Genomic DNA, 25,690 nt, shown 5'->3' with positions numbered 1-25,690 from the left:
AACAGAGCCAGAAGACTGAAGAGTGGTGAGTACTGAGCCGGCATCCCGGTTAGCGGGGCGTCGGTCATTATGGCGGCATGAGGGCACGGAGACGCACGGCTTCTAAACGGGCGGAATGCGTCTCTGGACACCATACACAACTGCGTCCCAGTACACTGTACACAGTACCCATACTGGCACGACGGCCTTAAAACGGTTCTCTCCATTTTAAGCACCAGATTCCTCAGCCAGTATTAAAAAAAAATGAGAAGACTGAGTGTTCAAATTCAAGATGGAGTCTCTGAGAGCGGTGATCTCCGGTCTGGAGGAGGGGGAATTCCTAATGTCTCTGGATATCAAGGATGCGTACCCTCACATTCCGATCTGGCCGCCTCTTCAGGCCTATCTACAGTTTGCACTGCAGGACTGTCGCTACCAGTTCCAGGCCCTGCCATTTGGCCTCTCTACGGCACCGAGGGTGTTCACCAAAGTGATGGCAGAGATGATGCTTCTACTACGCAAACAGGGAGTGAACATGATTCCGTACCTGGACGATTTCCTGATAAAAGCACCGTCCAGGGAAAGGTTGCTGGACAGCATTGCTCTATCATCCACACTTCTCCAGGATCATGGGTGGATTCTGAACCTTCTGAAATCTCACCTAGAGCCAACACAGAGGCTCCCATTCCTGGGAATGATACTGGATACGGAGTCGCAGAAGGAAAGGCATTAGTAATCCAATCGATGGTTCGGGATGTCCTGAAGCCAACCCGGATATCGGTACATCTATGCATTCGCCTTCTGGGGAAAATGGTGGCCTCTTACGAGGCTCTTCAATATGGAAGGTTTCACGCAAGACCCTGCAGCTCGATCTGTTGGACAAATGGTCCAGATCGCATCTTCACATGCACCAGAGGATCTGTCTGTCACCAAAAGCCAGGATCTCCCTTCTGTGGTGGCTACAGACTTCTCACCTCGTTGAGGGTCGGAGGTTCGGATTTTCGAACTGGATTCTGCTAACCACAGACGCAAGCCACAGAGGTTAGGTTTAGGCTGCAGGGAGGAGGTTCAGGCACCCCTTCCCAGGGAAGGTTAGGCTGAGGGGGGAGGGGAGGATTAGATTTAGGCTGCGATGAAGGGGAGGGGGTGTAGGTTTCGACACCACCAAGGAGGGTTATGGTTAGGCTCAGTGGAGATTTAGGTTTTGGCTGTAGGGAGGGAAGGTTGGGGGGGATAAGTATACTTGCCTTCCCCTGTCAGGATTCTAGTCATTGGGATGCCGCGGTCAGTATTCTGACCACCGGTATCCCAAACGCTGGCATATCAATCCCAACCCTGTGAAGAGGTATACTGAGGGTTGTGTGCTTAAATGCAATTTCTGATCTGCAAGACGATCCGTTAAAATAATCAGCATGTATTGGCCCTGTATGCAGGTTTGATAGTGATAGTCCGGTCTGGGCTACATATATTGACAGAGTGGAATTATACTGCCAGGCCAATAACATGCAGGAAGCTAAGAAACTGGGCTCCAATGTGCAATCTATTAGCTCCATTGAAACCTGCTGTTAAGTCCTTTAAGGATATTGTAAACATTTTACAGGGTTACTTAAATCCAAAGCCATTAGTGATTGATGAGAGATTCCGGTTTAATAGATGCTGTCAGCACCAGGGCAAAGTAAGTGGCGGCATTAAGGAAATTAACAGTGCACTGCCAGTTTGGACCTGGATTAACAGAAACTGTAATAGGCCATTTAGTACGTTGCTTGATTAGCAAAAACATTTAGAAAAGACTGCTATTTGACCATGAACTAACACTAACCAGGGCCCTGCTCCTAGTTATTTCTATGGATAAGACTGAAGTTTTTGATGTGAATTTCCAGGTCTAGCCCAAGTTTAAGAATACTATTTATCACTGATATTCTGGTAGAAGAGACAAATTTAGCAACATGCCAGGGCTACTGTGTAGTGTAGTGTAGCACGATCTTACGTAAAGTGCAAGAAGGCTACTTGAGGAATGTTAAAATATAGAATTTGGTGAAAAACTACACTTGGTGAGTGAGAATTGATAGTGAATTGAGTATGCAGACTGCATGAAAGTGCAAAATGCTCCTCCAGTGGCACTTTTTACACCATTGGGAATGCTCACCTTTCCAGTGACTTTGCAGCGCCATTCTTGTACTGTGTATGTATGTGTTTGTTTGTTTTGTGGGAGGGGAGGGTTGTTTTTTCAGAGGAAACTTTCTGTTGTTTGGATTATATTTGCTAGGAACGGACTGCCAGAACAAGTTTGTAGTGAAAATGGTCTGAAAGTCATGTCTGCTGAATTCCAGATTCATGAAAGGAATTGTATTTAAACATTACACCGACTATTCGGTTACCAATGATCTGTCTGAAAGAGCGTTATAGCGGCCATGAGTAAAGAAGCGATGTTGCTTCAGCACAAGGTTCACAATTTCTGTTTATCTACTGCAACACAGTACACTCCCCTACTGGGCCCGCCATGTTCTTTCTACTGAGGAACTTGAGTGAAGCCCGATGGTAGGACAGTGGTAAAGTTTAAACAGTACGGTTTATTAATGACCCACTCGAGATTTTGCTGTCGGACAAGACCTGCTTGATTTCAGAGCAGACAAATGGCAGGCAGGCAAGGTGATCTCCAAAATTGGACTCTTGCTGTACAAATGGTCCTGCGTGATCGCACCAAGTGCCCCCAAGCCACATCCTGATTGAGAGGGGGTTGGGCGGAGCTGGCCAGCATACCCGAACAAGGGCATGTTGTTTTCTGGGAGTGGGTGGGCCCAGGGTCCCTGTCTTTGGATACAGATTTCCTGGTCCCAGCTAAGCAGTTCCAGTGATCATTCTGAGTAAACTGAGGCTTACTCAGATGGCCAGGGCTGCGACCATCGTGGCCAATGGCTGCAGTGGTAGTTCTATGCTCCCAGGAAGCGTCTTCTTCCTATATGCCTCCTGCTGTATTAGCATATTAGTTGTACAGTATTGCACAGTTGCTTCATTGCGGTTGTGTAATACCGTACAACTATGAATCTGGTTCTTAGTGATAACAACTGTGTTCTATATATACACTTTAAAGTGGTATAGTATATTTGAACACACCTGTTACCTATGAACTTAGCTAATATCTTATGCCACACAGAGGTTGATAATTGCTAGCTGCAGAACTGCATCCATCCACTATCCAAGTATGAGCTGATGTTGGATTTGAACCAAAAAAAAAAAAAAAAAACACACTTTGGCCCACATGGGGAATTAAAACACACATTGGTCCCCACAGTAATTAAACAAATGCACTGGCTCCCACAGTAATTAAACACATTGGCTCCCCACAGTAATTGCACATATTGTCCCCTCACAGCAATTACACACAACCCACCCACCCCACTTTAATTACACATATTGCACATATTGTCCCCCCACAGTAATTATACATATTGTTCCCCCGTGCAATTACACACATTGGCCCCCCACACACAGTAATTACACACATCCCCCCCCCTCCCTCACACACACAGTAATTACACATATTGGCCCCCACATTAATTGCACATATTGCCCCCCCCCCCCCACAGTAATTATACATATTGTTCCCCCCAGCAATTAAGGGGGGTACTCACGGAGCGATATTCTAAGCAATCTGACTAGATTGCTTAGAATATCAGCATGATCGCTCCGTGTGTAGCCCCCTCAGCGATAGCGATGCGCGGCCCCGCACATCGCTATCGCTGCTGCTAGATTGGCCTCCTAGGCAGCCTGTCCACCCACTATGTTAAAGACAATTGTCTTTAACATAGTGGGTGGACAGGCTGCCTAGGAGCTCCTCCCCGGCTGGGGTGGACAGCAAGTCCCACTAAGATCATTCCCACGACTGTTAAGACTAATGTTAGAGACATACAATAACACTTTTAAAGATGTTAAAAGTTTTTAAATAAATATTTGAAAATTATGGATCAACGAGTGACTCCATTGCTTTGGGCGATTCTTTGGTGAGATGGTTTCTTTCAGACAATACATCTCTCCGTGATTGATCCAAAAATTGAAGAAAGATCATAGAGATACTATAAAGAGAATTTCATTTGAGCGCACTCCATACTACCACTATCAAAATATATATATATATATATATATATATACACACACACACACACACACACACACACACACACACATACATACATACATACATACATACATACATACATACATACATACATACATACATACATACATATACACTGCTCAAAAAAATAAAGGGAACACTTAAACACAATGTGACTCCAAGTCAATCACACTTCTGTGAAATCAAATCAAACTGTCCACTTAGGAAGCAACACTGATTGACAATCAATTTCACATGCTGTTGTGCAAATGGAATAGACAACAGGTGGAAATTATAGGCAATTAGCAAGACACCCCCAATAAAGGAGTTGTTCTGCAGGTGGTGACCACAGACCACTTCTCAGCTCCTATGTTTTCTGGCTGATGTTTTGGTCACTTTTGAAAGCTGGCGGTGCTTTCACTCTAGTGGTAGCATGAGACGGTGTCTACAACCAGTAGCGGATCTTGCCACGGGCAAGCAGGACTTTTGCCCGGGGCGCCAGCGCCATCCAGAGGGCGCCGCAGCATGGCAAGATCCACTACTGTGTCCCCCGCTGCCGTTGTGTCCCCCCGCAGTGAAGGGAACTAGACTCTATCCGCAAAGTTTCCCTTCATGGAGAGGACCTTTCCTGTGCGGTGCGCGATGACGCCATCGCGCGCCGCACAGCATTGTGGGACTGGCACAGACGCTAGGGGTCATGATTGACCTCTAGTGTCTATGCTGTGCGAGAGACGTCGTGACGTCTCTCCCATAGATCCGAGGAGAGGAGCGGCGGCGGAGGTCTGCAACGTCCGGCACTCAGGAGCGGGGATTGTAAGTATGCTCTTTTTATTTCTCTATCGTCCTAGTGGATGCTGGGGTTCCTGAAAGGACCATGGGGAATAGCGGCTCCGCAGGAGACAGGGCACAAAAAGTAAAGCTTTTCCAGATCAGGTGGTGTGCACTGGCTCCTCCCCCTATGACCCTCCTCCAGACTCCAGTTAGATTTTTGTGCCCGGCCGAGAAGGGTGCAATCTAGGTGGCTCTCCTAAAGAGCTGCTTAGAAAAAGTTTAGCTTAGGTTTTTTATTTTACAGTGAGTCCTGCTGGCAACAGGATCACTGCAACGAGGGACTGAGGGGAGAAGAAGTGAACTCACCTGCGTGCAGGATGGATTGGCTTCTTGGCTACTGGACATCAGCTCCAGAGGGACGATCACAGGTACAGCCTGGATGGTCACCGGAGCCGCGCCGCCGGCCCCCTTGCAGATGCTGAAGTCAGAAGAGGTCCAGAATCGGCGGCTGAAGACTCCTGCAGTCTTCTAAAGGTAGCGCACAGCACTGCAGCTGTGCGCCATTTTCCTCTCAGCACACTTCACACGCAGTCACTGAGGGTGCAGGGCGCTGGGGGGGGGCGCCCTGGGAGGCAAATGTAACCTATATAAAGGCTAAAAATACCTCACATATAGCCCCCAGAGGCTATATGGAGATATTTAACCCCTGCCTGGATTCACTAAATAGCGGGAGACGAGCCCGCCGGAAAAGGGGCGGGGCCTATCTCCTCAGCACACGGCGCCATTTCCACTCACAGCTCCGCTGGTCAGGACGGCTCCCAGGTCTCTCCCCTGCACTGCACTACAGAAACAGGGTAAAACAGAGAGGGGGGGCAAATTTATGGCGATATTTTGATATATATAAAGCAGCTATAAGGGAGCACTTATTATAAGGCTATCCCTGTTATATATATATAGCGCTTTTGGTGTGTGCTGGCAAACTCTCCCTCTGTCTCCCCAAAGGGCTAGTGGGTCCTGTCTTCGTTAGGAGCATTCCCTGTGTGTCTGCTGTGTGTCGGTACGTGTGTGTCGACATGTATGAGGACGATATTGGTGTGGAGGCGGAGCAATTGCCAAATATGAGGATGTCACCCCTTAGGGAGTCGACACCAGAATGGATGCCTTTATTTATGGAACTACGGGATAGTGTCAACACGCTAAAGCAGTCGTTTGACGACATGAGACGGCCGGACAATCAATTAGTGCCTGTCCAGGCGACTCAAACACCGTCAGGGGCTGTGAAACGCCCTTTGCCTCAGTCGGTCGACACAGACCCAGACACAGGCACTGACTCCAGTGGTGACGGTGACGAATCAACCGTATTTTCCAGTAGGGCCACACGTTATATGATTTTGGCAATGAAGGAGGCGTTACAGTTAGCTGATACTACAGGTACCACTAAACAGGGTATTATGTGGGGTGTGAAAAAACTACCTATAGTTTTTCCTGAATCAGAAGAATTAAATGACGTGTGTAATGAAGCGTGGGTTGCCCCTGATAAAAAGCTGATAATTTCAAAGAAATTATTGGCATTATACCCTTTCCCGCCAGAGGTTAGGGAGCGCTGGGAAACACCTCCTAGGGTGGACAAGGCGCTAACACGCTTATCTAAACAAGTGGCGTTACCCTCTCCTGAGACGGCCGCACTTAAAGATCCATCAGATAGGAGGATGGAAAATATCCAAAAAAGTATATACACACATGCAGGTGTTATACTACGACCAGCTATAGCGACTGCCTGGATGTGCAGTGCTGGGGTAGTTTGGTCAGAGTCCCTGATTGAAAATATTGATACCCTGGACAGGGACAATATTTTACTGTCGTTAGAACAAATAAAGGATGCATTTCTTTATATGCGTGATGCACAGAGGGATATCTGCACACTGGCATCACGGGTAAGTGCTATGTCCATTTCGGCCAGAAGAGCTTTATGGACGCGACAGTGGACAGGCGATGCGGATTCAAAACGACATATGGAAGTTTTGCCGTATAAAGGGGAGGAGTTATTTGGAGTCGGTCTATCAGATTTGGTGGCCACGGCTACAGCCGGGAAATCCACCTTTCTACCTCAAGTCACTCCCCAACAGAAAAAGGCACCGACTTTTCAACCGCAGCCCTTTCGTTCCTTTAAAAATAAGAGAGCAAAGGGCTATTCATATCTGCCACGAGGCAGAGGTCGAGGGAAGAGACAGCAACAGGCAGCTCCTTCCCAGGAACAGAAGCCTTCCCCGGCTTCTACAAAAGCCTCAGCATGACGCTGGGGCTTCTCAAGCGGACTCGGGGACGGTGGGTGGTCGTCTCAAAAATTACAGCGCGCAGTGGGCTCACTCGCAGGTAGATCCCTGGATCCTGCAGATAATATCTCAGGGGTACAGGTTGGAATTAGAGACAGATCCACCTCGCCGTTTCCTGAAGTCTGCTTTACCAACGTCCCCCTCCGAAAGGGAGACGGTTTTGGAAGCCATTCACAAGCTGTACTCTCAGCAGGTGATAGTCAAGGTACCTCTTCTACAACAAGGGAAGGGGTATTATTCCACTCTTTTTGTGGTACCGAAGCCGGATGGCTCGGTAAGGCCTATTCTAAATCTGAAGTCCTTGAACCTGTACATAAAGAAGTTCAAGATGGAGTCACTCAGAGCAGTGATAGCGAACCTGGAAGAGGGGGACTTTATGGTATCCTTGGACATCAAGGATGCGTATCTCCACGTTCCAATTTACCCCTCACACCAGGGGTACCTCAGGTTCGTTGTACAAAACTGTCACTATCAGTTTCAGACGCTGCCGTTCGGATTGTCCACGGCACCTCGGGTCTTTACAAAGGTAATGGCCGAGATGATGATTCTTCTTCGAAGAAAAGGCATATTAATTATCCCATACTTGGACGATCTCCTAATAAGGGCAAGGTCCAGAGAACAGCTAGAGATGGGATTAGCACTGTCTCAAGAAGTGCTAAAACAGCACGGGTGGATTCTGAATATTCCAAAATCCCAGTTAATGCCGACAACTCGTCTGCTGTTCCTAGGGATGATTCTGGACACGGTTCAGAAAAAGGTTTTTCTCCCGGAGGAAAAAGCCAAGGAGTTATCCGAGCTTGTCAGGAACCTCCTAAAACCAGGAAAGGTGTCTGTACATCAATGCACAAGAGTCCTGGGAAAAATGGTGGCTTCTTACGAAGCAATTCCATTCGGCAGATTCCACGCAAGAATTTTCCAAAGGGATCTGTTGGACAAATGGTCAGGGTCGCATCTTCAGATGCACCTGCGGATAACCCTGTCTCCAAGGACAAGGGTGTCTCTTCTGTGGTGGTTGCAGAGTGCTCATCTATTGGAGGGCCGCAGATTCGGCATACAGGATTGGATCCTGGTGACCACGGACGCCAGCCTGAGAGGCTGGGGAGCAGTCACACAAGGAAGAAACTTCCAGGGAGTATGGACGAGCCTGGAAACGTCTCTTCACATAAACATTCTGGAACTAAGAGCAATATACAATGCTCTAAGCCAGGCAGAACCTCTGCTTCAGGGAAAACCGGTGTTGATCCAGTCGGACAACATCACGGCAGTCGCCCATGTGAACAGACAGGGCGGCACAAGAAGCAGGAGTGCAATGGCAGAAGCTGCAAGGATTCTTCGCTGGGCAGAGAATCATGTGATAGCACTGTCAGCAGTGTTCATCCCGGGAGTGGACAACTGGGAAGCAGACTTCCTCAGCAGACACGATCTTCACCCGGGAGAGTGGGGACTTCATCCAGAAGTCTTCCACTTGCTGGTAACCCGTTGGGAAAGACCAATGGTGGACATGATGGCGTCTCGCCTCAACAAAAAACTGGACAGGTATTGCGCCAGGTCAAGAGATCCGCAGGCAATAGCTGTGGACGCGCTGGTAACGCCTTGGGTGTACCAGTCGGTGTATGTGTTTCCTCCTCTGCCTCTCATACCAAAAGTATTGAGAATTATACGGCAAAGAGGCGTAAGGACGATACTAGTGGTTCCGGATTGGCCAAGAAGGACTTGGTACCCGGAACTTCAAGAGATGATCACGGAAGATCCGTGGCCTCTACCTCTAAGGAGGGACTTGCTTCAGCAGGGTCCCTGTCTGTTTCAAGACTTACCGCGGCTGCGTTTGACGGCATGGCGGTTGAACGCCGGATCCTAAAGGAAAAAGGCATGCCGGAAGAAGTCATTCCTACTTTGATTAAAGCAAGGAAGGAAGTAACCGTGCAACATTATCACCGAATTTGGCGAAAATATGTTGCGTGGTGCGAAGATCGGAGTGCTCCGACGGAGGAATTTCAACTGGGTCGATTCCTACATTTTCTGCAATCAGGATTGTCTATGGGTCTCAAATTGGGATCTATTAAGGTTCAAATTTCGGCCCTGTCGATTTTCTTTCAAAAAGAATTGGCTTCAGTCCCTGAAGTCCAGACCTTTGTTAAGGGAGTGCTACATATACAGCCTCCTGTGGTGCCTCCAGTGGCACCGTGGGATCTCAATGTGGTTTTGGACTTTCTAAAATCTCATTGGTTTGAACCACTAAAGAAGGTGGATTTGAAATATCTCACATGGAAAGTGACCATGCTTCTAGCCCTGGCTTCGGCCAGGAGAGTGTCAGAACTGGCAGCTTTATCTTACAAAAGCCCATATCTGATTTTCCATTCGGACAGGGCAGAACTGCGGACTCGTCCGCATTTTCTCCCTAAGGTGGTGTCAGCATTTCATCTGAACCAGCCTATTGTAGTGCCTGCGGCTACAAGTGACTTGGAGGACTCCAAGTTACTGGACGTTGTCAGAGCATTAAAAATATATATTGCAAGGACAGCTGGAGTCAGAAAATCTGACTCGTTGTTTATATTGTATGCACCCAACAAGATGGGTGCTCCTGCGTCTAAGCAGACGATTGCTCGTTGGATCTGTAGCACAATCCAACTTGCACATTCTGTGGCAGGCCTGCCACAGCCTAAATCTGTAAAGGCCCACTCCACAAGGAAGGTGGGCTCATCTTGGGCGGCTGCCCGAGGGGTCTCGGCATTACAACTTTGCCGAGCAGCTACGTGGTCAGGGGAGAACACGTTTGTAAAATTTTACAAATTTGATACTCTGGCTAAGGAGGACCTGGAGTTCTCTCATTCGGTGCTGCAGAGTCATCCGCACTCTCCCGCCCGTTTGGGAGCTTTGGTATAATCCCCATGGTCCTTTCAGGAACCCCAGCATCCACTAGGACGATAGAGAAAATAAGATTTTACTTACCGATAAATCTATTTCTCGGAGTCCGTAGTGGATGCTGGGCGCCCATCCCAAGTGCGGATTATCTGCAATAATTGTACATAGTTATTGTTAACTAATTCGGGTTATTGTTGAAGGAAGCCATCTTTCAGAGGCTCCGCTGTTATCATACTGTTAACTGGGTTTAGATCACAAGTTGTACGGTGTGATTGGTGTGGCTGGTATGAGTCTTACCCGGGATTCAAAATCCTCCCTTATTGTGTACGCTCGTCCGGGCACAGTACCTAACTGGAGTCTGGAGGAGGGTCATAGGGGGAGGAGCCAGTGCACACCACCTGATCTGGAAAAGCTTTACTTTTTGTGCCCTGTCTCCTGCGGAGCCGCTATTCCCCATGGTCCTTTCAGGAACCCCAGCATCCACTACGGACTCCGAGAAATAGATTTATCGGTAAGTAAAATCTTATTTTTTTTAAGCGGCGCTACTGGGGGCACAAATGGGGGCACAACTCTACAGGGGGCGTAACTGACCACGCCCCTGTATGAAGCCACGCCCCTATTTTCCACCCGGGGCGCCACAAGGGCTAGAACCGGCCATGTCTACAACCCACACAAGTGGCTTAGGTAGTGCAGCTCATCCAGGATGGCACATCAATGCGAGCTGTGACAAGAAGGTTTGCCGTGTCTGTCAGCGTAGTGTCCAGAGCATGGAGGCGCTACCAGGAGACAGGCCAGTACATCAGGAGACGTGGAGGAGGCCGTAGGAGGGCAACAACCCAGCAGCAGGACCGCTACCTCCGCCTTTGTGCAAGGAGGAACAGGAGGAGCACTGCCAGAGCCCTGCAAAATGACCTCCAGCAAGCCACAAATGTGCATGTGTCTACTCAAACGATCAGAAACAGACTCCATGAGGGTGGTGTGAGGGCCCGACGTCCACAGGTGGGGGTTGTGCTTACAGCCCAACACCGTGCAGGACTATTGGCATTTTCCAGAGAACACCAAGATTGGCATATATATATATATATATATATTTATACACACTGCTCAAAAAAATAAAGGGAACACTTAAACAACACAATGTAACTCCAAGTCAATCACACTTCTGTGAAATCAAACTGTCCACTTAGGAAGCAACACTTATTGACAATCAATTTCACATGCTGTTGTGCAAATGGAATAGACAACAGGTGGGAATTATAGGCAATTAGCAAGACACCCCCAATAAAGGAGTTGTTCTGCAGGTGGTGACCACAGACCACTTCTCAGCTCCTATCCTTTCTGGCTGATGTATTGTTCACTTTTGAAAGCTGGCGGTGCTTTCACTCTAGTGGTAGCATGAGATGGAGTCTACAACCCACACAAGTGGCTCAGGTAGTGCAGCTCATCCAGGATGGCACATCAATGCGAGCTGTGGCAAGAAGGTCTGCAGTGTCTGTCAGCGTAGTGTCCAGAGCATGGAGGCGCTACCAGGAGACAGGCCAGTACATCAGGAGACGTGGAGGAGGCCGTGGGAGGGCAACAACCCAGCAGCAAGACCGCTACCTCCGCCTTTGTGCGAGGAGGAACAGGAGGAGCACTGCCAGAGCCTTGCAAAATGACCTCCAGCAAGCCACAAATATGCATGTGTCTACTAAAACTATCAGAAACAGACTCCATGAGGGTGGTATGAGGGCCCGACGTCCACAGGTGGGGGTTGTGCTTACAGCCCAACACCGTGCAGGACGTTTGGCATTTGCCAGAGAACACCAAGATTGGCAAATTCGCCACTGGCGCCCTGTGCTCTTCACAGATGAAAGCAGGTTCTCACTGAGCATATGTGACAGACGTGACAGAGTCTGGAGACGCCAAGGAGAACGTTTTGCTGCCTGCAACATCCTCCAGCATGACCGGTTTGGCAGTGGGTCAGTAATGGTGTGGGGTGGCATTTCTTTGGGGGGCCGCACAGCCCTCCATGTGCTTGCCAGAGGTAGCCTGACTGCCATTAGGTACCGAGATGAGATCCTCAGACCCCTTGTGAGACCATATGCTGGTGCGGTTGGCCCTGGGTTCCTCCTAATGCAAGACAATGCTAGACCTCATGTGGCTGGAGTGTGTCAGCAGTTCCTGCAAGACGAAGGCATTGATGCTATGGACTGGCCCGCCCGTTCCCCAGACCCGAATCCAATTGAGCAAATCTGGGACATCATGTCTCGCTCCATCCACCAGACTGTCCAGGAGTTGGCGGATGCTTTAGTCCAGGTCTGGGAGGAGATTCCTCAGGAGACCATCCGCCACCTCATCAGGAGCATGCCCAGGCATTGTAGGGAGGTCATAAAGGCACGTGGAGGCCACAGACACTACTGAGCCTCATTTTGACTTGTTTTAAGGACATTACATCAAAGTTGGATCAGCCTGTAGTGTGTTTTTCCACTTTAATTTTGAGTGTGACTCCAAATCCAGACCTCCATGGGTTAATAAATTTGATTTCTCTGACGTCCTAGTGGATGCTGGGGACTCCGTAAGGACCATGGGGAATAGACGGGCTCCGCAGGAGACTGGGCACTCTAAAGAAAGATTAGGTACTATCTGGTGTGCACTGGCTCCTCCCTCTATGCCCCTCCTCCAGACCTCAGTTAGAATCTGTGCCCGGCCAGAGCTGGGTGCTCCTAGTGGGCTCTCCTGAGCCTGCTAGAAAAAGAAAGTATATTTTAGGTTTTTTTATTTTCAGTGAGCTTCTGCTGGCAACAGACTCACTGCTACGTGGGACTGAGGGGAGAGAAGCAAACCTACCTATCTGCAGCTAGGTTGCGCTTCTTAGGCTACTGGACACCATTAGCTCCAGAGGGTTCGAACACAGGCACCTGTCCTCGATCGTCCGTTCCCGGAGCCGCGCCGCCGTCCCCCTCGCAGAGCCAGAAGAACAGAAGCTTGAAGACTGCGAAATCGGCGGCAGAAGACTCCTGTCTTCATTTAAGGTAGCGCACAGCACCGCAGCTGTGCGCCATTGCTCCCAGCACACTTTTACACTCCGGTCACTGTAGGGTGCAGGGCGCTGGGGGGGGGGAGCGCCCTGGGCAGCAATTGAAGTACCTTTTTGGCATAAAATACATATATACAGTCAGGCACTGTATATATGTAAAAACCCCCGCCATTTTTTCACACCGAAAGCGGGACAGAAGCCCGCCGCTGAGGGGGCGGGGCCTTCTTCCTCAGCACACCAGCGCCATTTTCTATTCACAGCTCCGCTGGAAAGAAGCTCCCCAGGCTCTCCCCTGCAGTATCCAGATACACAAAGGGTGAAAAGAGGGGGGGGGGGGCACATAAATTTAGGCGCAAATTTGTATATACAGCAGCTACTGGGTAAACACTGAGTTGTAGTGTAATCCCTGGGTTATATAGCGCTGGGGTGTGTGCTGGCATACTCTCTCTCTCTGTCTCTCCAAAGGGCCTTGTGGGGAAACGGTCTTCAAATAGAGCACCCCCTGTGTGTGTGGTGTGTCGGTACGCGTGTGTCGACATGTCTGAGGTAAAAGGCTCCCCTAAGGAGGAGATAGAGAAAATGTGTGTGTGAGAGGGTGTCTCCGTCGACAACACCGACACCTGTTTGGATATGTGTAAGTGCTAAGGTGAATTTATTGCACAAAAGATTAGAGAACAGACAGGAAATCTACCTATGTCTGTCCCTATGTCACAGAGACCTTCAGCGTCTCACAATGCTCACTATCCAAAATAATAAACACTGATATCGACACGGAGTTTGACTCCAGTGTCGACTACCATAATGCAAAGTTACAGCCAAAAAGGCTGAAAGGTATTCAATATTGTAATAAAAGATTATTTGCATATCACTGATGACTCATTTGTCCCTGACACAAGGGTACACATGTTAAGGGGAAGAAAGCTGAGGTAAATTTCCCTCCTCTCATGAGGAAAAAGGGTGGGAATCTCCAGACAAGAAACTGCAGCTTCCCACAAGGAATTCTCAGGCAGTATCCTTTCCCCACTAGGGCCAGGATGTGATGGGAATCTTCCCCTAGGGTGTCACGTTTGCCCAGACGGTAGCACTAGCTGTTCTCAGGGATCCTGCAGATAGCGTGCACATTCTAGTACACTACTCAGACCGGCGATTGTGTCGGCATGGGTTTATAGCGCTGTGGCAGCGTGGACAGGTATCTTATCAGCAGAGATTAAGACCCTAGTAAGCATATAGATATATATATATATATATATAATCAAGACAGCATCTTCAATATGTATATATCTATCTATCTAACATGCCCAAAGAGACATGAGTATACTGGGTCCTGGAGTCAAAGCTATGTCGATTTCTGCTTGACGTGTCCTGTAGAATATGCAATAGACAGATGATGCCGACTTAAGAGGCATATGGAAGGCTGAGGATTGTGTGGAGAAGGGTTCTCGGACCTGGTCTTCGCAGCTTTAGCTGGTAAATTCTAATATTTTGCCTTATATTCCTGCACAGCCTAGGAAAGCACGACATTATCAAATGCAGCCTTTCGAATAAAGAAACAAGAAAGTCCGAGGTGCGTCCTTTCTTGCCAGAGGCGGGGGCAGAGGAAAGAAGCTTCACAACACAGCTAGTTCCCAGGAACAGAAGTCCTCCCCGGCCTCTACAAAAATCCACCGCATGTCGCTGGGGCTCCACAGGCGGAGCTAGGCCCGGTGGGGGCATGCCTTCGTAAGTTCAGCCACAAGTGGGTTCACTCCCTGTTAGATCCCTGGGCAATCGATATTGTTCTCAGGGATATAAGCTGGACTTTGAGAAGATGCCTCTTCACCGACGGCCCTGCCGGCTTCCCCCCACGAGAGGGAAACAGTGTTAACTGCAATTCACAAATTGTTTCTTCAAGAGGCGGTGGTCAAGGTTCCCCTCCTTCAACAAGGAGGGGGTTATTATTCGACCATGTTGTAGTTCGTAACCTGACGGTTCGGTCGGACCCATATTGAATTTAAAATCCCTGAACATGTACCTGAAAAGGTTCAAGTTCAAGTTGGAATCGCTAAGAGCGGTTATTGCAAGCCTGAAAGGTGACTCGGGACATAAAGGATGCATACCTTCAGGTCCCCATTTATCCACCTCATCAGGCGTACCTCAGAATTACGGTACGGGATTGTCATTACCAATTTCAGAGGTTGCCGTTTGGTCTCTCCACGGCCTTGAGAATGTTCACCAAGGTAATGGCGGAAATGATGGTGCTCCTGCGGAAGCAATGTGTCACTATTATCACGTACTTGGACGATCTCCTCATAAAAGCGAGATCAAGAGAGCAGTTGCTGAACAGCGTATCACTTTCTCTGGAAGTGTAACGGCAACATGGCTGGATTCTATATATTCCAAAGTCGCAGTGGGTTCTTACAGCTCATCTGCTTCTCCTAGGCATGATCCTAGACACAGACCAGAAAAGGGTTATCTCCCGATAGAGAGAGCTCAGGAGCTCGTGACACTGGTCAGGAATCTATTAAAACCAAAACAGGGGTCAGTGCATCACTGCACTCGAGTCCTGGGAAGGAGGGTGGCCTCATACGAGGCCATTCCCTTCGGCAGGTTCCATACGAGGTCCTTCCAATGGGACTTACTGGACAAATGGTTCGGATCACATCTTCAGATGCATTGGTTAATCACCCTATCCCCCAGGGCCAGGGTGTCTCTCCTGTGGTGGCTGCAGAGTGCTCACCTTCTCGAAGGTCGCAGATTCGGCATTCAGGACTGGGTCCTGGTGACCACGGATGCAAGCCTCCGAGGGTGGGGGGCAGTCACACAGGGAAGAAATTTCCAGGGGCTATGGTCAAGTCAGGTGACTTGCCTTCAACTAAGGGCCATATACAACGCCCTAAGTCAAGCGGAGATCCTGCTTCGCGACCAACCGGTTCTGATCCAGTCAGACCGCAGTGGCTCATGTAAACCGCCAAGGCGGCACAAGGAGCAGGGTGGCGATGGTAGAAGCCACCAGAATTCTTCGCTGGGCGGAGAATCACGTAAGCGCACTGTCAGCAGTGTTCATTCTGGGAGTGGACAACTGGGAAGCGGACTTCCTCAGCAGGCACGACCTCCACACGAGAGAGTGGGGACTTCATCAGGAAGTCTTCACGCAGAATGCAAATTGGTGGGAACTGCCACAGGTGGACATGATGGTGTCCCGCCTCAACAAAAAGCTAAAAAGGTATTACGCCAGGTCAAGGGACCCTCAGGCGATAGCTGTGGATGCACTAGTAACACCGTGGGTGTTCCAGTCGGTCTATGTTTTTCCTCCTCCATACCAAGGGTGCTGAGAATTGTAAGAAAAAGAGGAGTGAGAACAATATTCATTGCTCCGGATTGGCCAAGAGGGACTTGGTACCCGGAACTGCAAGAAATGCTCACAGAGGACCCATGGCCTCTGCCTCTCAGACAGGACCTGTTACAACAGGGGCCCTGTCTGTTCCAAGACTTACCGTGGCTGTGTTTAACGGCATGGCAGTTGAACTCCGGATCCTAGTGGAAAAAGGCATTCCGGATGCAGTTATTCCTACGCTGATAAAGGCTAGGAAGGGCGTGACAGCGAAGCATTATCACCGTATATGGCGAAAATATGTTGATTGCTGTGAGACCAGGAAGGCCCCTACAGAGGAATTCCAGCTGGGTCGATTCCTACACTTCCTACAGTCAGGAGTGACTATGGGCCTAAAATTAGGGTCCATAAAGGTCCAGATTTCGGCCCTATCCATTTTCTTTCAAAAAGAACTGGCTTCACTGCCTGAGGTTCAGATGTTTGTTAAGGGAGTGCTGCATATTCTGCCCCCTTTTGTGCCACCAGTGGCGCCTTAGGATCTTAACGTGGTGTTGAGTTTCCTGAAATCCCACGGGTTTGAGCCACTGAAGACCGTGGAGCTCAAGTATCTCACGTGGAAAGCGGTCATGCTGTTGGCCTCAGCCTCGGCTAGGCGTGTGTCAGAATTGGCGGCTTTGTCAGGTAAAAGCCCCTACCTGGTTTTCCATATGGACAGGGCAGAATTGCGGATTCGTCCGAAATTCCTGCAAAGGGTGGTATCATCTTTTCATTTGAACCAACCTATTGTGGTGCCTGCGGCTACTCGTGACTTGGAGGACTCCAAGTGGCTGGACGTAGTCCGGGCTTTGAAGATTTATGTATCCAGAACGGCTGGAGTCAGGAAAACTGACTCGCTGTTTATCCTGTGTGCATCCAACAAGCTGGGTGCTCCGGCTTCAAAGCAAACTATTGCTAGCTGGATCTGTAACACGATTCAGCAGGATCATTGTGCGGCTGGGTTGCCGCATCCAAAATCAGTAAAAGCCCATTCCACAAGGAAGGTGGGTTCTTCTTGGGCGGCTGCCCGAGGGGTCTCGGCATTGCAGCTTTGCCGAGCTGCTACTTGGTCGGGTTCAAACACATTTGCAAAATTCTACAAGTTTGATACCCTGGCTGAGGAGGACCTTTTGTGTTTGCCCATGCGGTGCTGCAGAGTCATCCGCACTCTCCCACCCGTTTGGGAGCTTTGGTATAATCCCCATGGTCCTTACGGAGTCCCCAGCATCCACTAGGACGTCAGAGAAAATAAGAATTTGCTCACCGGTAATTCTATTTCTCGTAGTCCGTAGTGGATGCTGGGCGCCCGTCCCAAGTGCGGACTTTCTGCAATACATGTATATAGTTATTGCTTAATAAAGGGTTATTGTTATGTGGCATCTTTTTGAGTGATGCTCAGTTGTTGTTCATACTGTCAACTGGGTTAGGTTATCACAAGTTGTACGGTGTGATTGGTGTGGCTGGTATGAGTCTTACCCTGGATTCCAAATCCTTTTCTTGTAATGTCAGCTCTTCCGGGCACAGTTTCCTTAACTGAGGTCTGGAGGAGGGGCATAGAGGGAGGAGCCAGTGCACACCAGATAGTACCTAATCTTTCTTTAGAGTGCCCAGTCTCCTGCGGAGCCCGTCTATTCCCCATGGTCCTTACGGAGTCCCCAGCATCCACTACGGACTACGAGAAATAGAATTACCGGTGAGTAAATTCTTATTTTCCATTGATAATTTTTGTGAGATTTTGTTGTCAGCACATTCAACTATGTAAAGAACAAAGTATTTAATAAGAATATTTCATTCATTCAGATCTAGGATGTGTTATTTTAGTGTTCCCTTTATTTTTTTGAGCAGTGTATATTATACAATAAGGCATAATGCATGCAAACACAGGCTTCTACTAACAGCATTCAGTCCAAGGAAGCAGCAGTGATAGCAACTCCAACCAAATTTGAATTAGGCCCATAGATGACAGGGGCTACTATTGAAATGACTTTAGGCTAGGTATGGGATAACAAAATAGAACCCCTCCCAAACCTAAGGCTAAGTAGGAGCTATTCTGTAGACCTTAAAGCAAGGGGCTCCCCAGCATTAAAACACTACAGAGAAAACTAGGATAAACAACAAAAGAATATATGACTGAATAATAAGGGAAACAAATTACACAGATTAAGGTTGGTAGCATATAGCGGAGTTGGCAAAACACTGTTCTCAATTTTGGGTCACTAGCAGGCATATAGGCCTCAGACTCTACACCCAAATAACGACATGTTATTAAAATATAATAAGCTTTATTTTATGTACAGATATATAAAATATATACTGTGTATGTATATTATATAATTTAATTTTATGTATGTGTTTTTCTCTGCAGGCTGATCAGCTTATGGAGCGTCTACAAGCAAACACACCTACAAGCTGAAGTATGACTTGTTTGTTAGTGGGCTCAATTCAAGTTTACTGTGACAGGCAGTACCGGACAAGAAATAATTACTGGATTGTATGATATGTTTATTAATGAATGCTATTTATTTATTGTTTGAATGAATTACAGTTTTCAAAATATGAAAATTTAATATAGAATTGTAACGCAATATATAATATATGCTTTACTTATTAGGAAACCACTGAACAAATATAAATCCTCATTAATGGCCAAGAATATGCGTAATGGAGACTGTGAGCTGTACTGGTGACCTTGTCCATTGTATGTTATCCCATCGAAGCAACCTGAAGGAGCTACACTGTATTGGAAGTATAGCTAAATCACATCTACTTTTTTCCGATAATTTAGAAAACCCTGCATTTAAGCATGATCATAAAGGTTTATCTGTTAACTGTGACTTGTAGGCAAAGATATTATATTGCAGGTGGGAGAGACATGTCAATGTAAGTATAACGTGCTATACACTACTACATTTTTTTTATTTTTTTTATTTATTTGTAGTATTTTTACATTCCTTTTCCTTTTTTCTTCCAAAAGAAAAAACTTTTAAGTGATTGCAGATGTAATTGCCACTATTAATCCAGGAACATACAGCTCTAAAATGAATAAGAGACACATCAACTGTACAGTGTGTGTAGAGGATGATGCAACTGAATAAACTGCTCACAGCTCTTGTCTAATATAGTGCCACCTACACTACACACTATCTGTGAGGGGCAAGTACCTGCCCAGATGCTGGGACCCTCTCTGCCCTGTGTGATGTCAGAATGGCAAAGCAGCTGATTAGACAATTAACATTGAGGCTCACATGCATCATACCGTACGTGGTAGTGGTTTATTGATTAAAACAACTCTGCCTCTCCGGTATGTGTCTGCTATTAAATAACTGAGCGGCAGATGTAGAAAGCCTGGAGAAGTGATAAAGCAGGGATAAGTGGAAGGTGATAACGCACCAGCCAATCAGCCCAAATATGTACATTGACAGTTAGGAGCTGATTGGCTGGTGCGTTATCACCTTCCACTTATCACTGCTTTATCACTTCTCCGGGCTTAAAACATCTGTCCCTGAATATCATCCATTGCATGTTGAGTGCTCTTCTGCACTGACACTACGCCTAATCATCTGGCCCTGGAGATTCTCATCAAGCTGTGCTATAGCTTTTTCAGTAACACATACAATGTATCTATGATATATTGGGTGAGACCATTAAAACCAGCTCTCCTTATGCATGACATTGGCAAAATGTAGGGTGCCATTCATAAGATAAGGAAAGAAAATCAAGAAACTACTATAGTACTTTTAATTTCAAAATATGATATGCTTGGTTCTGACCTTTGAAAACACACACAGCAAGAGAATGCCCCAGCCACCAACAGTTACACTACATGCTTGAGGCGAGCCAGTTTTCTGTGGCTCACCCTCTATTTTCCCTTTTTTTTTTTTTTTTTTTTTTTTTTTTAAATCCCAATTCTGTCCTTTGTACTGTATGTTGGACTTAGCTTGCTATACAGTATGTCCCAGCTGTTTTGTGAGTTGGTAAAATTTCCTTTTAAATTAAGTCACTTTGAATTTAAATAGACCTTTTCTTGTTACCACATTGTAAAAAATGTAATTAAATCTTAATTTATGCAAATCAAAGTCTCAGTCTTCTTAAGTTTAGAAATTATTACTATTTTGTAAACGTTTTTTGTTGGGAAAAAAACAATCTGAGCTTCATTAACAGAGTGTGCACCCAGAGTGTCTCCCAAGCGTACTTCAGTGTGCAGGTCAACTCTCTTGTGAGGCCAAATTCCTACCCCTGGAGAGCCACCCCTTTCATGAAATAGGATGTTTCAGATTTTCCTGTGAAATACTGTCCATCATTCAGCAGTGATTGCATTTGCAAAGCTACAAGCTGGCAGCTTTGCAAATGCGATCGGTAAAATTGTAAATGCAGTAGGAGACGTTAAACACATGTAACACCCCCTAGTGGTGAGGGTGCAAGTGAGTGAATCGTACCTGCGGATCATACAGGATTCTCTGTCTTGCCTCAGCTGGGTGTCTCGTGATCAGTCAGCTTCGGGGAATCCCTTGCTTTCATGGCAGAGGGATGGGAACCCCCCAAAGACCCTTAAACAATTGACTACTAGTTTAGACAGTGACTATGACTTTTATTTAGCTGGAACAGGGTCACTTGCTATTTTGTGGACAAGAACGTAGATTAGACAAGTAATCACAATATTTTAAGTAAAATGACAATTTCAGAGTCACTTAAAATAAACTGATACTCTTATCAAGTTACTATCGGTTATACACAATCAATGCATACAATACCACTCCTGGTGTCAGAAATGTCCCACGGGGTGCTATAACATTTTCACTCTACTAGTATATGTATAACATAACAACCTGAATTAGAAGCAAACCCAAGTTAGTAAAGGATAACGGTCTCAGAAGGGCTCTACTGACAGGTTGATGTATGCGTCTTTAGAGTAGAGTTAACTGTAGCTCCGTATTACTCTCATATTACATCTGCTGGTGGCTGGTACTGCAGGATAAACCATGAAAGCTTTCTCACTGATTAATTGTTGTCTGTGTAAGATAAATAATGCAGTTCTCTTACTGCTGACTGCAAACAGGCTGTGTCACAGAAATGAGACAGATTACATCCCTGTCTGGCGGCTATTTGTACCTCAGTCACTGCGGAAGGCAAATGCTCTACAGCTGGCACAGCTCCTCACACTGCAGCTCGCTGTTACTGACTGGTATGGGGAGGTCTTTCACTGACCGTATATGTGAATAGCCCACACTGGCTGTCTGATGAATAGGTAAGCTGGCTGGTCCTACTTGGGGGTAACACTCTCACACTGTGTGGCTCACTATCCCTGGCTTTACTACAATTTCTCAGGGCACACTGCAGGCAGGCTAGCAGGGGTACAGAAGGTGTGGGGCACTTTAAGTACCTGTCTGTGTTACCACTGGCTCTGTCCTTGTTCTCACTCATCAACTTCCCAGCTGGTGGGCTGGCTGGTACTGATTGGTGCTAGCAGCTGTTCTCTGTACTGTTGGCTAGCTGTCACTACTGATAGGCTGGGTACAGTAGCTCACAGACAGGCTGGTTGAGGCCCTTAAGGGGCTGGAGGCTAAATGAGTGGATGACGCTTGTCTGACTCTCACACTTTCTGTCTCAGTCCCCAGCTGGGCTCTCCACACTGCTTACCACGTGATCAGGCAGGAGGCTCATTTACTGGCAGTCTCTCTCGCTGGGTCCCTTACAGCTATGCCCCCTATTTCACAGCATTGCAGACTCTCCTTGTGGGGATTGCGGAACCGCTCCCCTTCAGCACAAACCAGCGCTCAGCTCAGTCCTCTTTCTCGGGTCACAGGTCAGCCCATTGCTAGGTCTCTGTACTTTTGTGCTCTCTGGGTGTTGTAACTGCCTTTCCCCTGGGTCCTAGTGCTCCTTTTCTAGCTGCTGATGTCACCAGGTGGGGAAGCTGTTAACCCTCACAGTGTCCAAGCCTTCCTGACCCAGACAGCTTTTACAGTACAATGCAGGTGAAAATTCTTGAGTGCCAGGTCCTGATATGCCCAACAGAACCCATAGTGGGGTGTCACACACCACTTGCTGCATTTGCGATCACAGCGATGCGACCAGCAAAGGGCCAGCTGAGTAAGCCTCAGGCACCACACACACAAATGTGTAAAGTGGTTTTTAAATCAATGTATTTAAGAGAAATGTACTTGCCTTACTCCGTGGTGGTCTTGGGGGAATCCGGCGCTCTGTGGGCTGCTAGTTTCCCCTAACTACCTCCTGTGGCCAGGAGCCTGTGCTCAGGAATCCTGCCTGCCCATCTTGGCGCTTGAATTCAGGCTAGAGGTGGCAGGCTTGGTCCTATAGCAGATTCCTTGAAGTTAGTTTTGGAGGGAACCTTCCCTCCACCATAGATGAGCCTGCACATAGGCTGTGACAAACACGGCAGGTGGGACAAGAAACAGAGGAGTGACCACTGTCCACAGGGAACAATGTTAAATGTGCACATGCACCTAACTTGATTGAGTAAAGACCACAGGGTGGAACTACCCCCTGTGGTACTGTGTACTGAAGTAAGATAAAAAGGATGGCTTTGAGCCTATGACATCAAGTATCAAACTGCTGTAACAGCTTGTATGCTGTACTCCCCCTTGCAAAAGGGCAGGGATGTTTTTTAAGACTACTTGAGAAATAAATATCTTGCCTTCAAGATAACCGCCTTCATTTTGCGACCAGCAGGAATGCGACACACGCAGTCCCATTCTCCACCTTTTCTGGGCTGAGCACAGTATGTCCAAGCTCCACCCTTTGTTAGTTACCGTGCAGGTCCTGGTCCAGGTCCGTGACCATGGGAGTCAACAGATGCCTGTCAGGAGTCTGGCAGCAACATAACAACCCATACACAGCAGCAAGCAGTTTCAGATGCCGATGGTAGGAGCATGAGCGGAAACACTGTTCCAGATGCCGGTGGTAGGAGCCTGGTGGTGGCAGCAAAATACCTGCCTACTGTACGGTGGATGGAGTCCGTAATGAGGTTACTGATGTTGGTCAAGTCCTATGAGACCCAATGCAAATCTAAGATCGCTTGGCGAGGGCAGCAAGGCGCAACCAGTCTCAAATAGGGGAAATTAAAGCTCAGATATCCCCCATCTTGTGTTGTTTTTTTTTTTTTTTTTTTTTTTAAAGCCCATGATGGAATACAGTAAGTTTCATAGTTTAAAAAATGATGAGCCTTGTTGGGCGACCATATTATTCCTACACATTGTAAAAATTTGAATTCAGATTGTGAAAATAAGCAAGTAAACACTTTTTTTTTCTATTTTCAGTAGATGTTCTTATCTATAAAGTTTTATATAGAAACCAATGGTGGTATTTTTGTAAAATATCAGTCTTCTGAAAAAAAGTTAAATTGTGTAGTCCTGCCCAGAACCAATTATAATGTGAGCAGCCCAAAACTTCACATTAGGTTAAGCACAGGGTAGGAAAAAAACTCACTGCCATGAAGGAGTGAAACAGACCTAAATATGTTAATTGTAAAAAATTGTGACATGTGGCTGTGAAACACAGAGGGCGGAATTCAGTTGTTATTGGCCCCCGATCTCCTGTCTAAAGTGACAGAAGATTGCAGGGGCGATATTCAGTTGATTTCCCCTATTGCGCTGATTGCGCCCATTAGCATTGTGTTTAGATGCGTAAAGTTTCTAAACCCAACTAAACAAATGGGAGCGATCCCAAAAAGTACCGTTTGGGCGCCCAAAGCTACAATTGAATAGCTCCGTTGGACACCATCTGCTGCCTGCCGTGGGTAAAAACATTTGAATTCTGCCCATATTGTTTTCAGTTGTCAGAATGATATCCAAATATTACACTCACTCTGCATCCAAAAATGGTGGTCATTCCGAGTTGTTCGCTCGTTGCCGATTTTCGCTATGCTGCAATTTGTTGCTAAATGCGCATGGTACGCAGAGCGCATGCGCTAAGTTATTTAACACAAAACTTAGTAGATTTGCTGGTGTTCGTGTGGCGCTTTTCAGTCGCACTGCTGATCGGTGAATGATTGATAGGAAAGGGGCATTTCTGGGTGGTAACTGGGCGTTTTCAGAGAGTCTGCTAAAAAACGCAGGCGTTCCAGGTAAAAACGCGGGAGTGTCTGGAGAAACGGGGGAGTGGCTGGCCAAACGCAGGGCGTGTTTGTGACGTCAAACCAGGAACTAAACGGACTGAGCTGATCGCAATCTAGGAGTAGGTCTGGTGCTACTCAGAAACTGCAAGAAAATATTTAGTAGCAGTTCTGCTAATCTTTCGTTCGCTATTCTGCTAAACTAAGATACACTCCCAGAGGGCGGCGGCCTAGCGTGTGCAATGCTGCTAAAAGCAGCTAGTGAGCGAACAACTCGGAATGAGGGCCAATGTCTCTTGAAACTGGACCCTTTATTCTCTCTCCATGGGGTAACTTTACTAAGGTGGGAGATTTGTAGAACTGGTGATGTTGCCCATAGCATCCAATCAGATTATATCTATTATCTGCTAGAAGCAGCTAGATAAATGGTAAGTAGAATCTGATTGGTTGCCATGGGCAACATCACCAGTTCTAAAAATCTCCCACCTTAGTAAATTTACCCCCTTGTGCTAATACTTGGTAGTAGCATCCTTAGATGTAATCACAGTTGGGAATCTACTTGAGTAAGACTCTGCCAGGTTTGCAGTTCTGTATACTGCAATTTTCACACCTTTTCCTGTCAATATTGTTCGATATTAGCCCATCAGGTTTAATAAGGATATTCAGTTATTAGCAATTGCATTTGTCACAGATGTGTTTTGTTTTTTAATTAGGAGGTAGCTTGTACTAGACTAATTCACAGTTGTACATATTTTCTTAATTTGTTTATGGCTGATATGAAAGCATTTTTAATGATTTTTGGAATATTCATTTAACTTTTTCAAAAACTTTTTCTGATTTGCTTTAAATATTCTATATTCATGGTGAAGCTTTTGTTTTAAAATAAACCAACTATGGGCCTAATTTAGGTAGGATCGCTATTGAGATTTTCTCAATCCTGCTTCTGCTAAAAAAAATGCATTTGAAGAGGTGCCCAGAAAGGTAAAAGACGCGAACTGATGCATTTTTTCATAATTGCGATACATACGCAGAAACAGGGAACCATCTGCCACCATCGACAATACCAGCTGACCCATGCCTGCACAGGATATACGTGGCTGCAGTCACAGTTGCGTCATGTTTTCACTCGCAGCTGACATCCGATGCCCACCCCAAAAACTAACATGACACGCCTGCGTTTTTTTCACCACTTCCT

At 47.0% G+C, this 25,690-nt stretch overlaps 1 protein-coding gene across 2 annotated transcripts in view; it reads left to right on the top strand.

Annotated features, from left to right (window-relative positions):
• Positions 1-19,787, top strand: part of HINT3 (histidine triad nucleotide binding protein 3) — a 61,825-nt gene extending 42,038 nt beyond the window's left edge. The window contains exons 5-6 of one of the 2 annotated variants that reach the window (XR_010176062.1): positions 18,790-18,915; positions 19,036-19,787. Coding sequence is in view for 1 of the 2 variants with exons in the window: in XM_063917293.1 (XP_063773363.1) it covers positions 18,790-18,837 (48 nt within the window). In the remaining variant the exon portion in view is untranslated. The remainder of the gene's footprint in view (positions 1-18,789; positions 18,916-19,035) is intronic. The other variant, XM_063917293.1, reaches the window with a different exon arrangement.
• Positions 19,788-25,690: the final 5,903 nt, after the last annotated feature.

Source organism: Pseudophryne corroboree, chromosome 4, assembly GCF_028390025.1.
Source record: "Pseudophryne corroboree isolate aPseCor3 chromosome 4, aPseCor3.hap2, whole genome shotgun sequence".
Taxonomy (NCBI): domain Eukaryota; kingdom Metazoa; phylum Chordata; class Amphibia; order Anura; family Myobatrachidae; genus Pseudophryne; species Pseudophryne corroboree.
This window is presented reverse-complemented; position numbering and strand designations above follow the sequence as displayed.